The sequence below is a fragment of the Clavispora lusitaniae genome, assembly GCF_014636115.1.
Source record: "Clavispora lusitaniae strain FDAARGOS_655 chromosome Unknown tig00000003_pilon, whole genome shotgun sequence".
Lineage (NCBI taxonomy): Eukaryota > Fungi > Ascomycota > Pichiomycetes > Serinales > Metschnikowiaceae > Clavispora > Clavispora lusitaniae.
In genome coordinates, this window is record NW_027093975.1 from 1,876,006 (window position 1) to 1,893,898 (window position 17,893).

At 44.0% G+C, this 17,893-nt stretch overlaps 8 protein-coding genes and 4 non-coding genes across 12 annotated transcripts; 2 read left to right on the forward strand and 10 right to left on the reverse strand. All coding sequences in view use genetic code 12, as the record gives it.

Annotated features, from left to right (window-relative positions):
* Positions 1 to 13: 13 nt before the first annotated feature.
* Positions 14 to 574, reverse strand: FOB63_000868 (uncharacterized protein; the record flags this gene model as incomplete). The annotated part of the gene is made up of 1 exon (XM_002619714.2): positions 14 to 574. The coding sequence occupies one exon, from the start codon at positions 572 to 574 to the stop codon at positions 14 to 16; it is 561 nt and encodes a 186-aa protein (XP_002619760.2).
* Positions 575 to 1,101: 527 nt separating this feature from the next.
* FOB63_005507 lies at positions 1,102 to 1,174 on the reverse strand. Its single transcript has one exon. It is a non-coding gene; the product is annotated as a tRNA-Ala (tRNA).
* Positions 1,175 to 1,184: 10 nt separating this feature from the next.
* On the reverse strand, positions 1,185 to 1,258 carry FOB63_005506. Its single transcript has one exon. It is a non-coding gene; the product is annotated as a tRNA-Ile (tRNA).
* Positions 1,259 to 1,476: 218 nt separating this feature from the next.
* On the reverse strand, positions 1,477 to 5,058 carry FOB63_000869 (Reverse transcriptase (RNA-dependent DNA polymerase) family protein; the record flags this gene model as incomplete). The annotated part of the gene is made up of 1 exon (XM_002615183.2): positions 1,477 to 5,058. The coding sequence occupies one exon, from the start codon at positions 5,056 to 5,058 to the stop codon at positions 1,477 to 1,479; it is 3,582 nt and encodes a 1,193-aa protein (XP_002615229.2).
* Positions 5,059 to 5,189: 131 nt separating this feature from the next.
* FOB63_000870 (uncharacterized protein) lies at positions 5,190 to 6,053 on the reverse strand (the record flags this gene model as incomplete). The annotated part of the gene is made up of 1 exon (XM_066102502.1): positions 5,190 to 6,053. One exon carries the CDS (start codon positions 6,051 to 6,053, stop codon positions 5,190 to 5,192), a length of 864 nt encoding a protein of 287 aa, XP_065958564.1.
* A 1,277-nt stretch (positions 6,054 to 7,330) lies between these two features.
* Positions 7,331 to 8,170, reverse strand: FOB63_000871 (uncharacterized protein; the record flags this gene model as incomplete). Its single annotated transcript, XM_002619715.2, has 1 exon — positions 7,331 to 8,170. One exon carries the CDS (start codon positions 8,168 to 8,170, stop codon positions 7,331 to 7,333), a length of 840 nt encoding a protein of 279 aa, XP_002619761.2.
* Positions 8,171 to 8,940: 770 nt separating this feature from the next.
* Positions 8,941 to 9,012, reverse strand: FOB63_005505. The gene has a single exon. It is a non-coding gene; the product is annotated as a tRNA-Glu (tRNA).
* A 12-nt stretch (positions 9,013 to 9,024) lies between these two features.
* FOB63_005504 lies at positions 9,025 to 9,096 on the reverse strand. Its single transcript has one exon. It is a non-coding gene; the product is annotated as a tRNA-Glu (tRNA).
* A 764-nt stretch (positions 9,097 to 9,860) lies between these two features.
* Positions 9,861 to 11,531, forward strand: DPS1-1 (aspartate--tRNA ligase; the record flags this gene model as incomplete). The annotated part of the gene is made up of 1 exon (XM_002619716.2): positions 9,861 to 11,531. The coding sequence occupies one exon, from the start codon at positions 9,861 to 9,863 to the stop codon at positions 11,529 to 11,531; it is 1,671 nt and encodes a 556-aa protein (XP_002619762.1).
* A 515-nt stretch (positions 11,532 to 12,046) lies between these two features.
* Positions 12,047 to 13,627, reverse strand: CCT2 (chaperonin-containing T-complex subunit; the record flags this gene model as incomplete). Its single annotated transcript, XM_002619718.2, has 1 exon — positions 12,047 to 13,627. The coding sequence occupies one exon, from the start codon at positions 13,625 to 13,627 to the stop codon at positions 12,047 to 12,049; it is 1,581 nt and encodes a 526-aa protein (XP_002619764.1).
* A 182-nt stretch (positions 13,628 to 13,809) lies between these two features.
* FOB63_000874 (mRNA-binding protein) lies at positions 13,810 to 15,456 on the forward strand (the record flags this gene model as incomplete). The annotated part of the gene is made up of 1 exon (XM_002619717.2): positions 13,810 to 15,456. The coding sequence occupies one exon, from the start codon at positions 13,810 to 13,812 to the stop codon at positions 15,454 to 15,456; it is 1,647 nt and encodes a 548-aa protein (XP_002619763.2).
* A 1,062-nt stretch (positions 15,457 to 16,518) lies between these two features.
* On the reverse strand, positions 16,519 to 17,274 carry RPS21 (40S ribosomal protein uS5; the record flags this gene model as incomplete). Its single annotated transcript, XM_002619719.1, has 1 exon — positions 16,519 to 17,274. One exon carries the CDS (start codon positions 17,272 to 17,274, stop codon positions 16,519 to 16,521), a length of 756 nt encoding a protein of 251 aa, XP_002619765.1.
* Positions 17,275 to 17,893: the final 619 nt, after the last annotated feature.

Genomic DNA, 17,893 nt, shown 5'->3' on the forward strand with positions numbered 1-17,893 from the left:
GAGAATAACAGGGTCATTCCATCTCACTACTGAAACTCGAGTGCATCTTTACTGTCCACAAGGCCAAGCCAATATTGCTTGTGAACATAAAAAATACATTGAATCCTGGGATCATTTCGAGCGTCAACGCAACAACCCCAAACATTGTGTAGTCGCCTTTGTGAAGTTTGTAGAATTTTGCAACCTGAAGCCTATCCCACTCCATGAGCTCGTAGTATCTTCTGTGAGTCCGATTGCCCTTTCTGGATGCCTTGAAGTATAGTACTAAAGGGAAACCGGCGAAAGGAATAAGTCCTAAAAGACAGTATGCAATTTCCCTAAACACAAAAGGCACGCCCCGAAAACGAATAAAATTCGCCACCGCTATTATTTTGCTTCTCAAAATTGGTTGTGTTCTCTCTTCCCTTCTTCGATGAAGCTTCCAATGAAGAACAATATCATCCTTGCTCTCTTTGCTAATAACCGCATCGAAAACAGCGCCCTGAACATATGGTAAGTATGTTATCATTGCAACAAGTGCCGTCATTGTACGTGAAACTTGCAAAACTGAAAATATGGCAGATATAAGACCCATTGGACCGATAAGGATAATCGCTATTGCTGAAGCAAGTGGATACAAAAAAAGAAAAGCAAGTAGGGTATTAGTAACCAGGATGACCACTAGGGGAAAAAGAGCAGTACAATATACTGGCCATAATTGTGGATGTTTTACGAAATACTGAACGCCCTAGATCTTAGTCGTTTGAACGCTGCAAAGTGAAAGCATACTTCATACGTACGAGTCCCGGGTAAACGTAGGTTTTGCTACTGATGGCGTCAATAGGATTGCAACAATGTGCGACAATCCTCATGGGAATTTTGAAGCAAGGAAAGAGAAAAGAGTCCCAGAAACCATCAAGCTTATTCATTTGGTTATAATAGTACTTTCGATTTTGCACCCATGCACACAAATAAGAGGTGCGAAAATGTGACAAGGGCATATGAAAGCGCATATAACATTACAAACGATATAAGAAAGGGAGGCCAAAAAAAAAAAAATTAAAATAAAGAAATACGTTAGTCACCAGGACAAAAAGTGAAATTGTCAAAATGAAAAACAAATGGACGAGTCAGGAATCGAACCAGAGACCTTTCGCATGCGAAGCGAACGCGCTACCAACTGCGCCACACGCCCAGTGTAGATGTGGTCCCTAGCAGGATCGAACTGCTGATCTTGGCGTTATTAGCACCACGCCTTAACCAACTGGGCCAAGGGACCTAATTCTGAATGCTTGTAAGGACAGTTTTGGTATGATCTTAATAATAAAATATAAGATACTGAGGGGAGTAAGAATTACGGATTCAATAAAGATACTTCGTAACTTGTTAACTATCCTAACTTATGTTAATCTTACTTGGACTTCCCCCCAGGGTATAACCCCGAGTTTTATATCTCGTGATCGCGCGCGTCTCCTGACCGCACGTCATATGATCCATTCAATGTCTTGCACGTGACCTGATTCTCTCTCCTAACATTCTCCCCCTCCTAGATCTCGGTCGTCCTCGATCGATAGCAGGTTCATGGATTGATGGAAGCCTGCGCGTAGGCATTGTTGTTGGCGGAGGTGTTGGGCCTCTGTCCGGAGGTGTATCCCAACTGAGTTCAGAATGAAACTGTTTGTCTAGTTCTTTCATGTGATTGTACGCTTGTTCGAGTTGACAGCGTTTCTCACGGGCTATCTTTCGATAGGCAGCAATATGAACTTTGGTGGTCAAGACAGGATCACAGTGTTTCCAGCGTACGTGTATGAAGATTCCCAAATCGTCGACTTTAGTAATTTCAGTGATGTCGTTGATTCGTTGATCTAAATCAAGTGGTGAGTATGGCGGTATGTGCAAAACATCGTGGTCTCGTTCGAGGAATGGTTTAAGATTTTCGACGTTAATGACTGGGTGCGTTGGCATATCAGGTGGGAGCCTGATTTCGTACGCGTTGTCGTTGATACGTCGTTCCACCGTAAACGGTCCAACGTAAGGGTGTAACCATTTGGTTTGAGAGTCCAGACGAAATAGATGTTTGCGTTTGATAGCCACTAGCTCACCAGGGTGTAAGATCAATTCACGTCGGTGGCGATTTTCATGTCTTTCCATGCTGTCTTGGGCCTGTGCCATATTCTCTCGAATTTGGTAAAGTACAGTGGTATGTGATCGTAGAACGTCTTTAGCATTTAAGGTTATGGTTTCGTCGAGCGAAACGTCGTCATCAGACGGAAGTTTGAAGTGAACACGAGGGTGAAATCCGTAGTTAGCGAAAAAAGGTGTAGTACCAATGGTTGTTTGATATGACCCATTGATTGCGAACTCGGCAATAGGTAATAGTTCTTCCCAGTTGAGGTCACTGTGCGTGAGTCGTAGGGCGCGAATTTGTTGTTCTACCACTCGGTTCATTCTTTCCGTCTGTCCATCCGTTTGTGGGTGGTTGACAGTAGACATTCGTCTGTCGATCCCTAGGAAGTGTGAGAAGACACTCCACATGTGACTGGTAAAGGTCGGATCTCGATCAGATGTTATTGCTTCTGGTATTCCGTGTAATCGGACAACCTCTTTCATAAATATATTGAAAAGTGCTTTAGTATTGAGTTCTAACGGGGTCGGAATAAGGTGTACCATTTTGGTAAGGCGGTCGACGACCACTAAGACCTTTTCATTTCCGTTCTTTAACTTTTCCATACCTGTGATATAGTCCATTGATATTTCTGTCCATCGCTGTTGCGGGACGGGCATTGGCATGATTAAGCCGTATGGAGATTGTGTGGCAGTTTTCGTTAGTTGACAGACTTCGCATGTTCTCGCGTAAGCTTTACAGTCTTTGAGCATGTTGGCCCAGTAATATTGTCTGCTCAAGGTCTCACACATCTTTAATGCCCCGGGGTGATTGTTCAAATCCGCGTCGTGTGCTTGTCGTAATAGGAGGCGACGCACAACCCCGATCGGAACGCATAGTCGTGGATTGTCGTGCGTGGAGATGGCGTAGCGTAAAAGGCCATCGCATGCGGTGTACTTGCGAAGTTTGTTTTGTATTTTTAATTGTGGGTCAATAGGTTGCTTTTCGATTAAGATTTTGTAGACATCGACGAACTGGTGATCGTTGATGTATTCTTCCTTCATGACCTCCAAATTCAACACGTCAGGTTCTTCTAGTAAGCCGATTCGATTTACCGTATGAATGGTTTGAGGTTGGCGACTAAGAGCGTCAGCGACCACATTTTTGGGTCCTGGAATGTATTTGATTTCAAAGTCGAACCGTGCGAAGAATTCTAACCAACGTAAAATACGTGGATTCTGATGGGGTGTCGTGCGAATATAATTCAAGGACTGGTGGTCAGAGTATACGATGAAGTTTGTCCCACTTAAGTAGTGTTGCCATTTCTTAAGGGCGTAGTGAATTGCTAAGCATTCCTTTTCGCGTACCGGGTAATTTAATTGCGCTCCACTGAGTTTCTTTGACTCGTATGCAACGACTCCAAGAAGTTTGTGATGTTTATCCGTTTGTTGTAGGACGGCACCGATGCAGCGATCACTTGCATCAGTGTAAACGACATACTTCTGCTTTGGATCTGGTAATATTAATATAGGAGCAGAAACTAATCTGTCCTTGAGCTCGTTAAACAGTCTTGTCTGTTCTTCAGTCCATTTAGTTTTTTCAGCGGTGTAGTCGTATAGACTAGCTGCGATATGAGCGTATTTCTCAATGAAACGACGATAATATGTCGTCAATCCCAAGAAGCTTAATGCCTCCTTTTTTGATTTCGGGATTGGCCAAGTTCTTATGGCTTTTATCTTGTCTTCGTTCGGGGAAATTCCTTCCGAACTGATCACATGTCCAAGGAAATTCAACCTTGTTTGGAAGAAGTAACACTTCCTTCTTTTAGCGATGAGATTGTTTGCTCGGAGGATTTTAAATACCTCTTCTAAATCGCGCTTGTGATCCTTCTGCGTTTTCGAGAAAACGAGGATGTCGTCTAGATAGACAACCACGGTCTTGTTGAGAATCTTGTGAAATATTTCATTCATAAGTCTTTGGAACGTAGCCGGAGCATTCGTTAGACCGAAAGGCATTACTCTCCACGCGTACTGACCGTAAGGCGTTACGAACGCAGTTTTGTCGTAATCCTCTTCCGCGATTGCCACTTGGTGGTACCCAGAGTGAAGATCAAGGGAGCTGAAGACTTTCGCACCTTGAATGGTATCAAAGATATCATCAATTAAGGGTAGCGGAAATCGTTCTTTAATGGTGATCAAGTTCAATGCACGATAGTCCACGCACAAGCGTTTGGTACCATCTTTCTTGTGCACGAAGATCACGGGTGCTCCATAAGGGGAACCATACGGGATTACTCGTCCATCTTTCAATAGAGTCTCAATCTGCGTAGATAGTTCCTGTTTGTCTTTGTGTGACAATCTGTACGGAGGTCGGTGCGGCGGGGTAGAACCTTGGACGAGAGTAATTCGATGCTTTACCTTCCTATCAGGAGGTAGACCTGCGGGTAACGCGTCCGTTACAACGTCATCAAAACGTTTTAGGTCGAAATCAACAGGGACTATGCCTGGATGTGCATCCTCGTCGTACTCAATCCTTTGCACAAGGAGAGTCAGTATAACATTATTATGTTTTTTACATTCTCTTTCGAGTTCTGCGAGACTAATGTCTTCGTACTTCGTGTCGTTCTCGATCACGGTTTGATTTGGCCGGAGTTGCATCAGCGGATGTATAAGTCCGAGTCGCCGGTGATGGTCGATGATGAACGGGCGTCCTAATAGGATCTTATCATGAAGGTTTGGATAAACCACGAAGGGTCTGTACTCAATGTAACCATTCATTTCTAGTTTAAGGGTAACCTTGTGTGTTACCAGGTCGACTTCGCCTTTCTTAGCGAAGGTAAGTGTGCTAGGCTTAGCAAGTGCTTGTAATTCTGCCTTTAGTTCGATCGCCGTGTCGAGGTCGATGAAATCAAGGGGTGAGCCTGAATCGACGAGAACTCCGGGAAATGATTTATCATTCACGGTTACAGGGATCATGAAATCATCTAATGTGCCATATTTTATGGGCAAATCGGGAGCCTGCGAAAGGTCTATTGTTTTGTTCTTCTTTCGTTCTTGTTGCTCAACCGCTATTCGTTGAACTCTTAAGTTGTCGCTGAAACGATCGTTCACATAGCTTCCTTCCAGCTTTGGTCTTTTTTTGGCTGTTCTTTGTCAGCATCTTGGTTCAGATAATCCTTATTGGAACTTCTTTTGTAGTGAGAGAAGCGGTAACCTTGCTTTCTTTTAAAAGGTTTTGATTGGGTGGTGTTACTTTCCTTGTTCGTCGGGTAACGTTTCTCCCTGAATCTCTTACGTCCTCTATCCGCGGTTGACGCATCCTTGTTTCCTTCTTTGATTTGGAACAACTGGTGTGGTTTGACCACAGAGCGGTTTAACCTTTCGATAGGGATCTTGTACCGCTTCGCTAAGATTTCAGCTTGAGCGACCAACTCGCTGACCGTCGCTGGTCGAGGGTCAAGGTTCCTCAAAAGGCCTTGGAGCTGAGTATCTCTGATTGCTTCAATGAAAGCATACTGGTACAAATCGTCGATTGTCAAAGTCTGATCCTTTCCGTAGAGTTGGTTCCTTCTTCTTCTCCATTGGTCACAATAGTGTTGCCACGTACCTGCAGGAATATCCTGAAGCGTGTCATTCATAATTGAGAATGGAGAACGCGAACGTTTCTCTATTCCATTGCTTTTAAGGAGCCATTCGGCGAAAGACCCTAACTCAAACGTGTTCAGGTTTCGGTACGTCCGAAATGCTTCTTGAAGTTCTTCTTCGCAATGGTTATCTACCAATTCGATAATTTCTTCATTAGTCAACTTCTTTGTTGTTGAAATCTCTTTGATGATGTCGATCCAAGTTTGAAACAACTTCGCTACCTCTGGAGTGTTGTAGGTCAACATGGGGATCCTCTTCTCAGGGATCTTTCTGTTTCCAGTGGTAACAGGTTGTTGAATGTCGGGGGTGACCGTAGTGGATGACATGATTGACTGATGATGGATTCCTCTAGAATCGTTGTTGCGGCGCTACCAATTGTAAGGACAGTTTTGGTATGATCTTAATAATAAAATATAAGATACTGAGGGGAGTAAGAATTACGGATTCAATAAAGATACTTCGTAACTTGTTAACTATCCTAACTTATGTTAATCTTACTTGGACTTCCCCCCAGGGTATAACCCCGAGTTTTATATCTCGTGATCGCGCGCGTCTCCTGACCGCACGTCATATGATCCATTCAATGTCTTGCACGTGACCTGATTCTCTCTCCTAACAATGCTTGTTAGGGTATCTCACTTATGCTCCTGTCAATACAAAATATGATATGGAGGGGAGTGGAAATCTTTTTTTCGACAGTGATTCAATTCAAGGCATGATAGTCGATGCATAACCGTTTGCTACCGTCTTTTTTGAGCACGAATATCACTGGTGATCCGTATGGCGAACCAAAGGGAATCACTTTTCCACCCTTCAAGAGAGCTTCAATTTGTTTCGTAAGTTCCTGTTTGTGATTATGAGACAATCTGTACGGAGACCTATGAGGCGGAGTTGATCTTTCGACGAGTAAGATTCGATGCACATTAGTACCTGCCTTTCGGGAGGTAGACCAGCTGGTAACGCGTCCGTTACTACTTTTTCATAACGAGAGAGGTCAATATCAATATCAACAGGTGCAACTCCTGGATGTACATCCTCGTCGTACTTAATCCTTTGCACAAAGTAAATACGTCGTTGTTTTTCTTCTTGCATTCACGCTCTATAGCTTGAACGCTTATAGTCTCGTACTTTGCACTTGATGCTGCAAGTGGTACTTCTTGACTAACTTGTGAAATCTTTGATCCAAGCTGTTGGCGATAGTCTTCAATGAATACACGTCCTAACAAGACTTTATCACGAAGTTTTGGACAGACGGCAAACGATCTGTACGCCTCGCGACCATTCCATACCAGCATTAATGTAACTTTATGAGTTTTCGGAGTCGTTTCACCTTCTTGGCAATGCCCTAACGCTAGAGGTTTCTCAACCGGTTGTAATTTAGCGTTCGATTCAAGAACGACGGTTGGGCTAACTAGGTCAGTAGTTGCACCGGTATCAAGCATTACATCAGTGAATTTCCGACCATTTAAAGTAATTGTGGTGGTGTATTCTTCCGGTCCACATATTCTTAGTTTTAAATTTGGAGTTTCGCTAGGCTGTCTCGTCGGGTCTGCTTGCTCTACTAAGATTTGTTGAACTTGTAAGTCTTCGCCGGAACGATCGTTCAGTGATATCCTTCCAGCTTTATTCTTTTTTCTGGAGGTCCGTTCTTTTGATAATAGGTGTTCCGATTACTAGCTTTCTGGTTATACAGCGACTTGTTTTCTTGTTTCCTTTCAAAACCTCTTTTCTTATTAGGAAAGAGACGTTTTTCCCGATTTCTTTTACGTCCTCGGTCTTCCGTTGGCGCAGGCTGTTCTTCAGGAGGTGGAGGTAATTTGGGCCAAGCCTTCTTTGCATCTCTGTCTAATTCCGCCATGGGAATCCTATTTTGTTTAACAAAAGCTCTTGCCTCGCCGACCAATTCGTTAACAGATCGTGGTGGTGGTAATGCATGAAGAGCCGCTCTGAGTTGAAGATTCTTGATACTGTCTATGAACACTCGTTGGTACAAGCGTGTCAAAGACAAAACTTCACTCTTCCCATAGTTTTCGGCGTCCTTCTTTAACCATTCATCGCACGTTGATTCCCATGTTCCTTCAGGTACTTCCTGTAGCATTTTCATGAAGCGGGAGTACGGAGAAATACTTCTTTCCTCGACATTATTCATTCTTTTGAACCATTGTACGAAATCGCCAAGGTCAAATGTCGTTTCGTTTCGATATTTTCGGAACATTCGCCGAAAGGTTTCATCGCTATTGTTATTGGTGAGTTCTATGATCTCCTCATTGTTCAATTCTCTTCGTTTAGCGGTTTCCTGGATCACTTGAATCCATTCTCGGGCCCTCTCTCTTATACCGGTTCCATAGGTTAAGTAGAAGAGACGCTTACCCTCAATTTTCTTGGAATCGCCAATAGCAGCCTGTGAGGTACTCGCGCTGTTGGAATTGTTTCTTGGAGCCATAGTAGCAGTAGTATTTGCTGTACGTCCGAAAGAACCTTTCTTGCGGCCCTACCAATTGTTAGGGTATCTCAGGAATGTTCCTGTTAACACAAAATATGATATGGAGGGGATTAAGATATTACGGATTCAATAAAGTTGCTTCGTAACTTATAACTAACTAAGGAGTAGTTGTTCTTACTTAGATTTCCCCCCAGGGTTACCCCTGAGTATTTATATATATCTCAGCCTCGTGACATTCTCATGTCAAATGTCTAGACTCTCGTTTATGGGTTCTGGATCTTCTAGATCCTAGCCTCGTAGCTCTCGCTACTTATCGCCTTGCACGTGACCGTGACTTCCTACCTAACAATGCTATGAAGCTACTATTACTATATTTTCTACTGCTAGTCAAGATGGGGAGCAAGGCCACGTAAAGAAGAAGCTTCTAGTTTTTAGTTGTTTCTAGTTGTTCTTCTTATTCACCTGCTTCTGAAAGTATATCGTTCTAGTGAGTTCTAATGTTTGAAGTTAGAACTCGCATATGTGCAGCTCTTGCATGTAGCTTGGTCCATTTGGTCGATAAATTGGGTGTGAAAGAAGAAATGCGGAGAAAGCCCAAAGGAGAAAATATTCACAGCCTTGGTTCCCATCGGTTAAAAAAGGAGATGGTGGTTTGTTACGTCTAGTTATTGCGCTATTCAAGTTATTCAAGTTCGCTTCCCAATCAGTTGATGTAATGCAAACCTTCTGGCACATTCTTGATAATCATTGATTGTTGGGCAAAAAAGTAGCTCCGATACGGGGAATCGAACCCCGATCTGCTCGGTGAGAGCGAACCGTGATAGCCATTACACTATATCGGAAATAGTGGGAAACTCCGATACGGGGAATCGAACCCCGATCTGCTCGGTGAGAGCGAACCGTGATAGCCATTACACTATATCGGAAATTTCTGTCTGTTTTTGTTGCCCGTATAATATATTCATTTTCATTAATGGTCGTGTCACAGGTAGTACCAGGACAGTGTATGATCTCTTCCGGATTTCTTCTTTTCCTTAACTTGGAATTCAGAGCTATGTGAGCCCGAATTACGTGCGCATCATTCAGGAAGTATTTCTAAATCTTGCTTCATCAAGCACTTGGTTTCATATATTCGACGATATCCCTAATCCTAAATCCGACATCACTCTTTTTGCATTTGTTACACCGAAAGGTGAAGATCATGAACTACGGGATTTTTTTTTTTTTACAAGTTTGTAGTTTGCACTGTACTGCCAATATCTTATGAAATGTACAAAATGCGATTATTTCGCCGAAGCTCGAACGATGATGCACACTAAAACAAACGAACTGATCTTGGCGTATAAAAGGAAAACGGCTCCTTTTGAAGAACCTAGAAGGAGCTGACATCAGTAAATTCTTTTGTCTACCGTTGTCAAACGGTGACAGTGCACTAAATGAAGCATGATGGGAACTCGTTATGCGAAAGGCTATCACGAAGAGAATTAAAAGACTCGTATAAATCATAAGGAGCCCGTCTTGCTACATCTTTACTGAAACAAATGTATTCGATGACTCATAGTCACTCTACTATAAATGCTGTGACAATAAGGAACTGGTGACTTGACATCCGGCACAAAGTCAAGCGAAAAAAGCACCCACTAAATTTTTCCAGGATCTACCTCAAGTTCTTAGCATACCCACTAACACAATGTCAGCAGAAGAAACCAAGAAATTGGAGGATCTCTCTATCAACAAGCCCGCTGCCCCAGAAGGAGAAGTCATTTTGGGTGAAGATGGCCAGCCATTGTCTAAGAAGGCATTGAAGAAGTTGGAAAAGGAAAAGGAAAAGGCTCGCAAAAAGGCTGAAAGAGAAGCCCAGTTGGCCAAGGAAAAGGCTGAGAAGGAAGCCCAAGCTGCAAATGACCCAGCCAAGGAAAACTACGGTAAGTTGCCTTTGATTGTGTCCGACTCCAAAACCGGAATCAAGAGAATCCAAATCAAGGACTTGTCGGCCGCCAATGACGGAGAAGAGGTTGTTTTCAGAGCAAGAGCACACAACTCCAGACAGCAAGGTGCTACCATGGCGTTTTTGACTTTCAGACAACAAGACAGCTTGATCCAAGGTCTCATCAAAGCCAATGGATCTACTGTGTCGAAGCAAATGGTTAAATGGGCAGGTGCCATCAACTTGGAGTCGATTGTTGTGGTCACTGGTGTTGTCAAGAAGGTTGAAGAGCCTATCAAGTCTGCTACCATTCAAGACGCTGAGATTATGATCTCCAAGATTTACACCATCCAAGAAACCCCAGAGCAATTGCCAATGTTGATTGAGGATGCCATCAGATCTGACGCTGATGCTGAAGCTGCCGGATTGCCTGTCGTCAACTTGGACACCAGATTGGATGCTCGTGTCATTGACTTGAGAACCCCAACCAACCAGGCCATTTTCAAGATTCAACACGGTATTTGTGCATTGTTCAGAGAGTTTTTGTCAAGCAAGGGCTTTACTGAAATTCACACCCCTAAGATTCTTGGCTCTGCTTCAGAAGGTGGCTCCAACGTGTTCGAAGTTTCTTACTTCAAGAGATCCGCTTACTTGGCGCAATCTCCTCAATTTTACAAGCAACAATTGATTGCTGCCGATTTCGAAAAGGTTTTCGAGGTGGCTCCTGTTTTCAGAGCCGAAAACTCCAACACCCACCGTCACATGACTGAGTTTGTCGGTTTGGACTTGGAAATGGCTTTCGAAGAGCATTATGACGAGGTGATGGAAGTGTTGGAGAACTTGTTCATCTTCATTTTCACTGAGTTGAAGAACAGATACGCAAAGGAGATCGCCACTGTGAGAAAGCAGTACCCAGTTGAGGAGTTCAAGTTGCCTGCTGACGGAAAGATGGTCAGATTGCACTTCAAGGAAGGTATTGCCATGTTGAGAGCTGCAGGTAAGGAAGTGGACGACTTTGAAGACTTGTCTACTGAAAACGAAAAGCTTCTAGGCAAATTGGTCAGAGACAAGTATGACACTGACTTTTACATCTTGGACAAGTTCCCATTGGCCGTGAGACCTTTCTACACCATGCCTTGTCCAGAAGACCCTAGATACTCCAACTCTTACGATTTCTTCATGAGAGGTGAGGAAATCTTGTCTGGTGCCCAACGTATCCACGACCCAGAGTTGTTGAAGGAAAGAATGAAGGCCCACGAAGTGGACTACACTATGGACGGTGTCAGTGACTACGTGGATGCTTTCACCTACGGCTGTGCTCCTCACGCTGGTGGAGGTATCGGATTGGAAAGAGTGTTGATGTTCTTCTTGGATTTGAAGAATATCCGTCGTGCCTCTCTCTTCCCTAGAGACCCTAAGAGATTGAGACCATGAGAGAACTTCGTATCTACTAATATAAATCGTACGGTAGCAAGCCTGTAAGATATCTGTAGAGTGGGCGATACTAATCACCTGTTGACATGAGGCGAAGAATCGGCTCGTTTGTGAGCCTTCTAAGAAAAGACGAGAGAATAAGACTTGGGTACCTGCCATCTTATTGTACAACGGCTTTATTGCATTTTGGTAGATGTTTGTTAGATTGTGACCGCATGGAAATAACAGAACTCCGAATTCAAAAGATAGATAATACATGTGTCAATTGTCAAACTTTATACAGAAGCTACAAAAAAACTCTTTTCTCAATGATATTAATATGAAGGTACCAATGGCCAGTATTTGTGACGAAAGCGTCGTGATGATATGATAGCTGTTTTAGGCAGAATGTAACTTGACACCTTGTCCGATAGGCATGTCATGTGAACCCTATTAAGTAATCCAGTAAACTAGGTGGACCGATTTCTCATAAGAACAGCCCGCCAAGTCAATGAAGCATAAATCTTAGCTCAGCATTAGTGGTTTCTGTCCGCAGTTCTTGGCTTTGCCCGGAGAATATTGTCCACTCTTAACAATACTTCAGCCGCTTCAGCAGCAGAAGAAACCACTGCTCTTTTCGACTTGAAAGATTCCACTATGCCCATGTCTCGCATGTCTGCAACCTTTCCTGAGTTCAAGTCCAAGCCAGAAGTAGTGATACCGTTGTACACAGCAGAACGCAACTTTGTCACCAAGTCACTTGAGTCGAAACCTGCATTGTCGGCCAAGATAGTAGGCAAAGCACGCAAAGCACGCGCAAACGCTTCTACAGCAAGCGATTTCTTGCCTGTTTCGTTGGCTGCTGCCTGGTCCACTGCCTTCGACATGATCATTTCTGAACATCCACCACCCAATACTGTTCTGGTCTCTCTTGTGGTCTGCGACAAAACCGAAAGCGCATCATGCAAAGATCTTTCTGCTTCGTCCAAACCTTGTTCGGTTGCGCCTCTCAAGACCACAGTACACGCTTCTCCTGCGGCAACGCCTGAGAATTTAAGGAATGTGTCTTCTCCAATAAGAATCTCCTCGATCGAATCACAGTGACCCAATCTGACCTTGTCCGGGTTGTCAAAAGTGGATGCAACCTCTGCGCCTGTGACAAGAGCCAATCTTTCAACACCATCGAAATCGGCATGTTCAATCGAGTTGATTTTGGCATCAGTGAACAACTGCTCCGGGTAGTCATAGATCAACTGTCTGTTGATGAAAACATTGATGCCAAACTTTTTGATCTTCTCCACCTTGCTCTTCATCTTCAACTTCTCGGCCTTTTCCAATTCTGCCAACTTAGACGTCAGGTCCACTTTGAATTTGGCACCGAAAATCTTCACCTTGTCGGTATCCAACGATGTGTTAGCCACCAAAATCTTTGCGTCAGTGATCTTCTTTGGTTGGTTGATACCAAACTTCTTTTCCAAAATAAAACCTTCATCCAAGTACGAGTCGGCCAACTTGCCACCAGCCTTCTTGATAATTTGAATGTGGTTCAAGTTGGTCGAGCCTTTTAACCGCAAAATGGCGCTCACTGCCAACTCTGCAAAGTGGTCCTTATCCTGCGACAAGATCTTTGAAGAGAGTGTGGTTTTGGCAATATTGATCAAGTCTGCTCTGAACTTTTGGGTGTCTTCGGCATTGTTGACAGCCACGTTTTCTAACGCAGCAATGGCCGTGTTCCTAGCAATTCTAAAGCCTTCAATGATTGTCTGTGGATGTATTTTCTTTTCCACTAACTTCTCTGCCTCTCGCAAAAGTTCGGCGCCAAGAACTGTCACCGAAGTAGTTCCATCGCCCACTTCATCATCTTGCACTTTAGCAATGTTTACCAACACCTTGGCTGCGGGGTTGTCCAATGGAATCGACTTCAAAATCGTAGCACCATCATTGGTAACCATGGATCTTTCGGGATCCGAAGCTGACTGCAACAACTTGTCCATTCCTTTTGGGCCCAAGGTGGTTTTCACCAAGTCACCCACGGCAATGGCTCCGACAAACGCAGACATACGAGCATTTTCCGCTCTTTCTTCGCTGGCCTGTTCGCCAAAAATCTGAACCGACATGCTTTATGAAGTTAGTGTTCTTAGATATGGTAATGTCGCTGGGCAATTTTTTTGCCTAGCGGTGATTTACGTGCGCGCACCAGAACACCAGAAAACGCCCATGGGCTTCTTACGGCAAAAAAAAAAACTACTACGCCACTACTTTTTTTCTACCTCACCGTTACATTCTCATTTCAAATACCATGCTGTACGATCCTGAAGGTCCCACTGCCAAGCAACTTTTACCGCTTTTGGTCAACGAGCTCACCAGCACATATGGAATTCCCGATGATGCCCAAGATGTGGCGGAATACATTAATGTTTTGATTGGAAACAACAGGACTGCGGCTGACATTTGTTCCGAAGTCAAGGAAGTGGTCAACATTCCCATTGATGAACCGTTTATTGGTCGTGTTTTTGCGGAGATTGCCAAGTTGGAGCAATCGCGTCAAGAACAGGCCCAAACACAAACACAACCGCAGGCGCAAACGCAAGACACTAGCCAGTTTCAGCAGCCAAACTTTCAAAGCGAGCAACCGCAACCAGAAAGCCAACCACAAAGCTTCCCTAATGAACAACCACAAACTTTCCAACCTGAAAGTGTCTTCAACCAACCACAAAACTTTCAAAATAACAACAGCGTATTCAGCAACGCAACACAGAATACGCAAAACGGGCAGAGCTTTCCAACTGAACAAAATTTTGCAAGCGGCCAGAACTTCCAAAATGGCCAGAACTTTACAAATGAGAACGCTTTTCCCCAGTCTGCTTTTCCATCGTATTCAGGGAATCAAGATGTCCCAGCTGACTCAGAAGATAAGCTGATGCATGTGGACTTCCAAAAATTGGGCAACGAGCTCCGCAGAGCTGCTCCACAAGGTCCTAAAGGCGCTCGTGGAGGAAAGAGTGGTATCAGCAAAGACTTTCAAAGCAACTCACGCAACCAGAAGAAAAGTTTTGGTATGAAGAATGCTGCCAACCTTGAAAAGGCATTGGCTTTGAGCTCGAACGCACAAACAGTGAACATGGCTCCATTTGTTCCAAGGGCTCCAAAGGGTCGGTGCAAAGACTTCCCATACTGCAAGAATAGAGAATGTCAGTTTTCTCATCCCACGAAAAAGTGTTTTGCGTATCCAAACTGCCCAAATCCTCCTGGAACTTGCGATTACTTGCATCCTTCTGAGGACGGTGAGTTGATGCAAGAGTTGGAAAAGACTAAGCGCCAATTCATGGACCGCAAAAAGGAACGTATGATGGTGCCACAGGTAACCTTGTGCAAATACGGAATTTTGTGTTCCAAAGAATTATGTCCATTTGGCCACCCAACACCTGCCAATAAAGACGCTAAGGTGATTATTCCTAAGTGGTGCAGAGAGAACAAGAATTGTCAGAACGAGAATTGTGAGTACGCACACTCGTCTCCAAATTACCAAGCGCCAGTTCAAGCTCCGGCGCCTGCAGCACAATATATTAAGATCCCTGGAGGTAGCGGGCCTAAATTCATGAATAAGACTGGGCCGAAATTTTCGAATTTCAACAAGCGGACGCCTACTACTTTAGAACAGTGCAAGTTCGGAATGAACTGCACGAATCAGCTGTGCCCCAAAAGACACTCAACTTCGAGTGTTGCTTGTCGCGGAGGCTACAACTGCACTCGTTTGGACTGCACTTTCAATCATCCTATTGAAGAAGATTGTCGCTTTGGCAACGAGTGCAAAAACAAGTACTGTTACTTCAGACACCCTGACGGACGTGAAAGAGCGCTTTTTGAAAACAGCAGCGATTCCACAAGCAACCGCTCTTTTGCTGTGCCAGAAGACCAGGTGATGGAGCAAGCAGTCCAACAGTAATGTATTATATTGTTTAATGTGTAAAGAAAAAAAAAAAAAAAAAAGAAAAAGCACACGGGAAAGAACCGTACGAATAAGTAACGACTTGGGTAAGGATGGAAAAAGGATTTGTATAATGGTTTCAATGGATACTCGCCGTACAGGCAACTTGGGATCAACATAGTAGGCCAGTATAGGACCCATGTTACGATAAAGTTCGATAACGGACCACCCTGTTTCTCTCCACTTATAATATTGTCAGTTGGTGGCCTCTGGCATCTCCGTGACAGGATCTTCTTATGCTCTTCGTTGAATACCTGCAACATTCATTTACTTGATATCTACGCATGGTGATTTGTTTCATGGTGAACTGTGAGTATGAATACCTACATGATAAATCTGAGGTATCTAGAGCAAATTATATATTGAAACCGTGTATATCTACCACCAAGTGTAAAATGAATAAAAAAAAAAAAATGCAACATTTTTAGTAGGATTGAGTGACTTCAAAGAGTCTTACTCATCATGAAAAGCGTACTTCAGCGGACTAAAAGCGATTTAAAGAGTTTCTCAACTACAGTTGTGCAGATTTCCAAGATTTTCCTTTCTAGGATATGGAGAATCATTTCACGATGAGTAAAACTTAAAGTATACTCTGACAAAGATACGAATACAGAATCGAATATCTGCATGTGTTTTCAGGATATAAGAGTTGAGGCACATATCCAAAGAAGAAGAAATTTCATAAGATCATCTGAGCCATGTACAATACGTTCACATTATTCTGTCTACATCAATAGTCTGACTTGGTCTGGGGAAGATAATCTCTTTCTCTATTTTTACGTTGATGGGACGCATCTCCACATATATAATCGATTGGTTTCAGAAAAAAGGGAACTAGTTAGTAAAATTGCCTCCACAGCGAGCTTTAAGAACAGAGTGGTTGAGTTCTGGGTATCTATCTCACTGGCCACCATTTGCAAAGTTGATACATTGACCAGCAAAATTACATGTGCTAAAAGAAAAACATGAGACCATAATGCTTACACGAAAGAAAAGGTAGATTACATTAGTACAAAGTGCTTAGTATCTTCTCTTTCCACCTTGGGCCTCTTCAGCGAAGGTGTCCAATGGAGAAGCAACCAAAGGTTGAACGGCCCACAAGTTAGGGGTCAAGAAACCGTAGGTGTTACCGATGGCAATGAAGGCAGCCTTCAAGGTGTTCTCGGTAGTTCTGGTAGAACCGGAAGAAGAAGTGTAAACATCCTCAACACCAGCCAATTGCATCAACTTCTTGACAACTGGAGAAGCGACAATACCCTTACCTCTTGGGGCTGGGATCAATCTGACGGCAACGGAACCACACTTACCAGTGACCTTACATGGCAAAGAGTGAGGAGCACCCAAGTTGGAACCCCAGTAACCTCTTCTGATTGGGATGATAGACAACTTGGCGATGATGATGGCAGCCTTGATAGCGGAAGCAACTTCCTTGGCGGTCTTGATACCCAAACCAACGTGACCGTTGGAGTCACCAATGATGACAACAGCCTTCATTCTGGTTCTTTGACCAGCTCTGGTTTGCTTTTGGACAGATCTGATCTTCATAACCTCGTCCTTCAACTCTGGGAGCAATTGGTCAATGATTTGGTATTCCTTGACTGGCAAAGAGTGCAAGTAGATCTCCTCAATGGTGGTGATCTTACCGGCTTGGACCAATCTACCGAGCTTGGTGACTGGAGTCCAGCCCTTCTCCTCATCTCTTCTTCCTCCTCTTCTTGGACCTCCTCTTCTCTTACCGAAGGCTCTCTTTGGGGCTTCTGGGGCAGCAGCAGACATGATTATCGGAATGTTACGTGGAAAGCCGGGGTGGTGGTTTTCGATCGATAAATCTGAAGAGAAAAAGAGTGAAAATTTGGCGAAATTTTTTTCTGCGCGGGTGGTAGAGGATGCGCGAGGGCGCGAGCCCTAAGGCCCACGATGAGTGACAGGCCGGTACCTCCCTCACAAATGTGCTGTAGCCAAACACCCGTACATCTCACAGGAAAGAGACACTGACCGGACAAATTTATAGAATGACGAAACAAAACAAAACACCCGTGCACCCGACACACTTTGTTCTTTGCCCTTTTTCCGCTCCCCCCGCCCATGAGCAACCTCGCAGGCTTGATGTTCACCTCCGTACACCCGACATACTTAGTTGGCGATGGCCCATTGGAACAAACAAGCAACGCCAGACAGAAAGTGGGTGGCTGAGGGCACAAAGAGGTACAGAAGACCCGTACCGCTTTTTCTTTTCTGAAACACGCCAGCCTGAGGGTTCCAAAACAGTCTTAACTAGACCGCAACCGTCACGCTACCTGTACAATCTGCAGTACCGAACATAGATAAGCTGGGGGTCCCCAGGCACTCTGCAGGACAGCAAACAATCCGGGGGTGGCACCATTGCTTTAAAAAG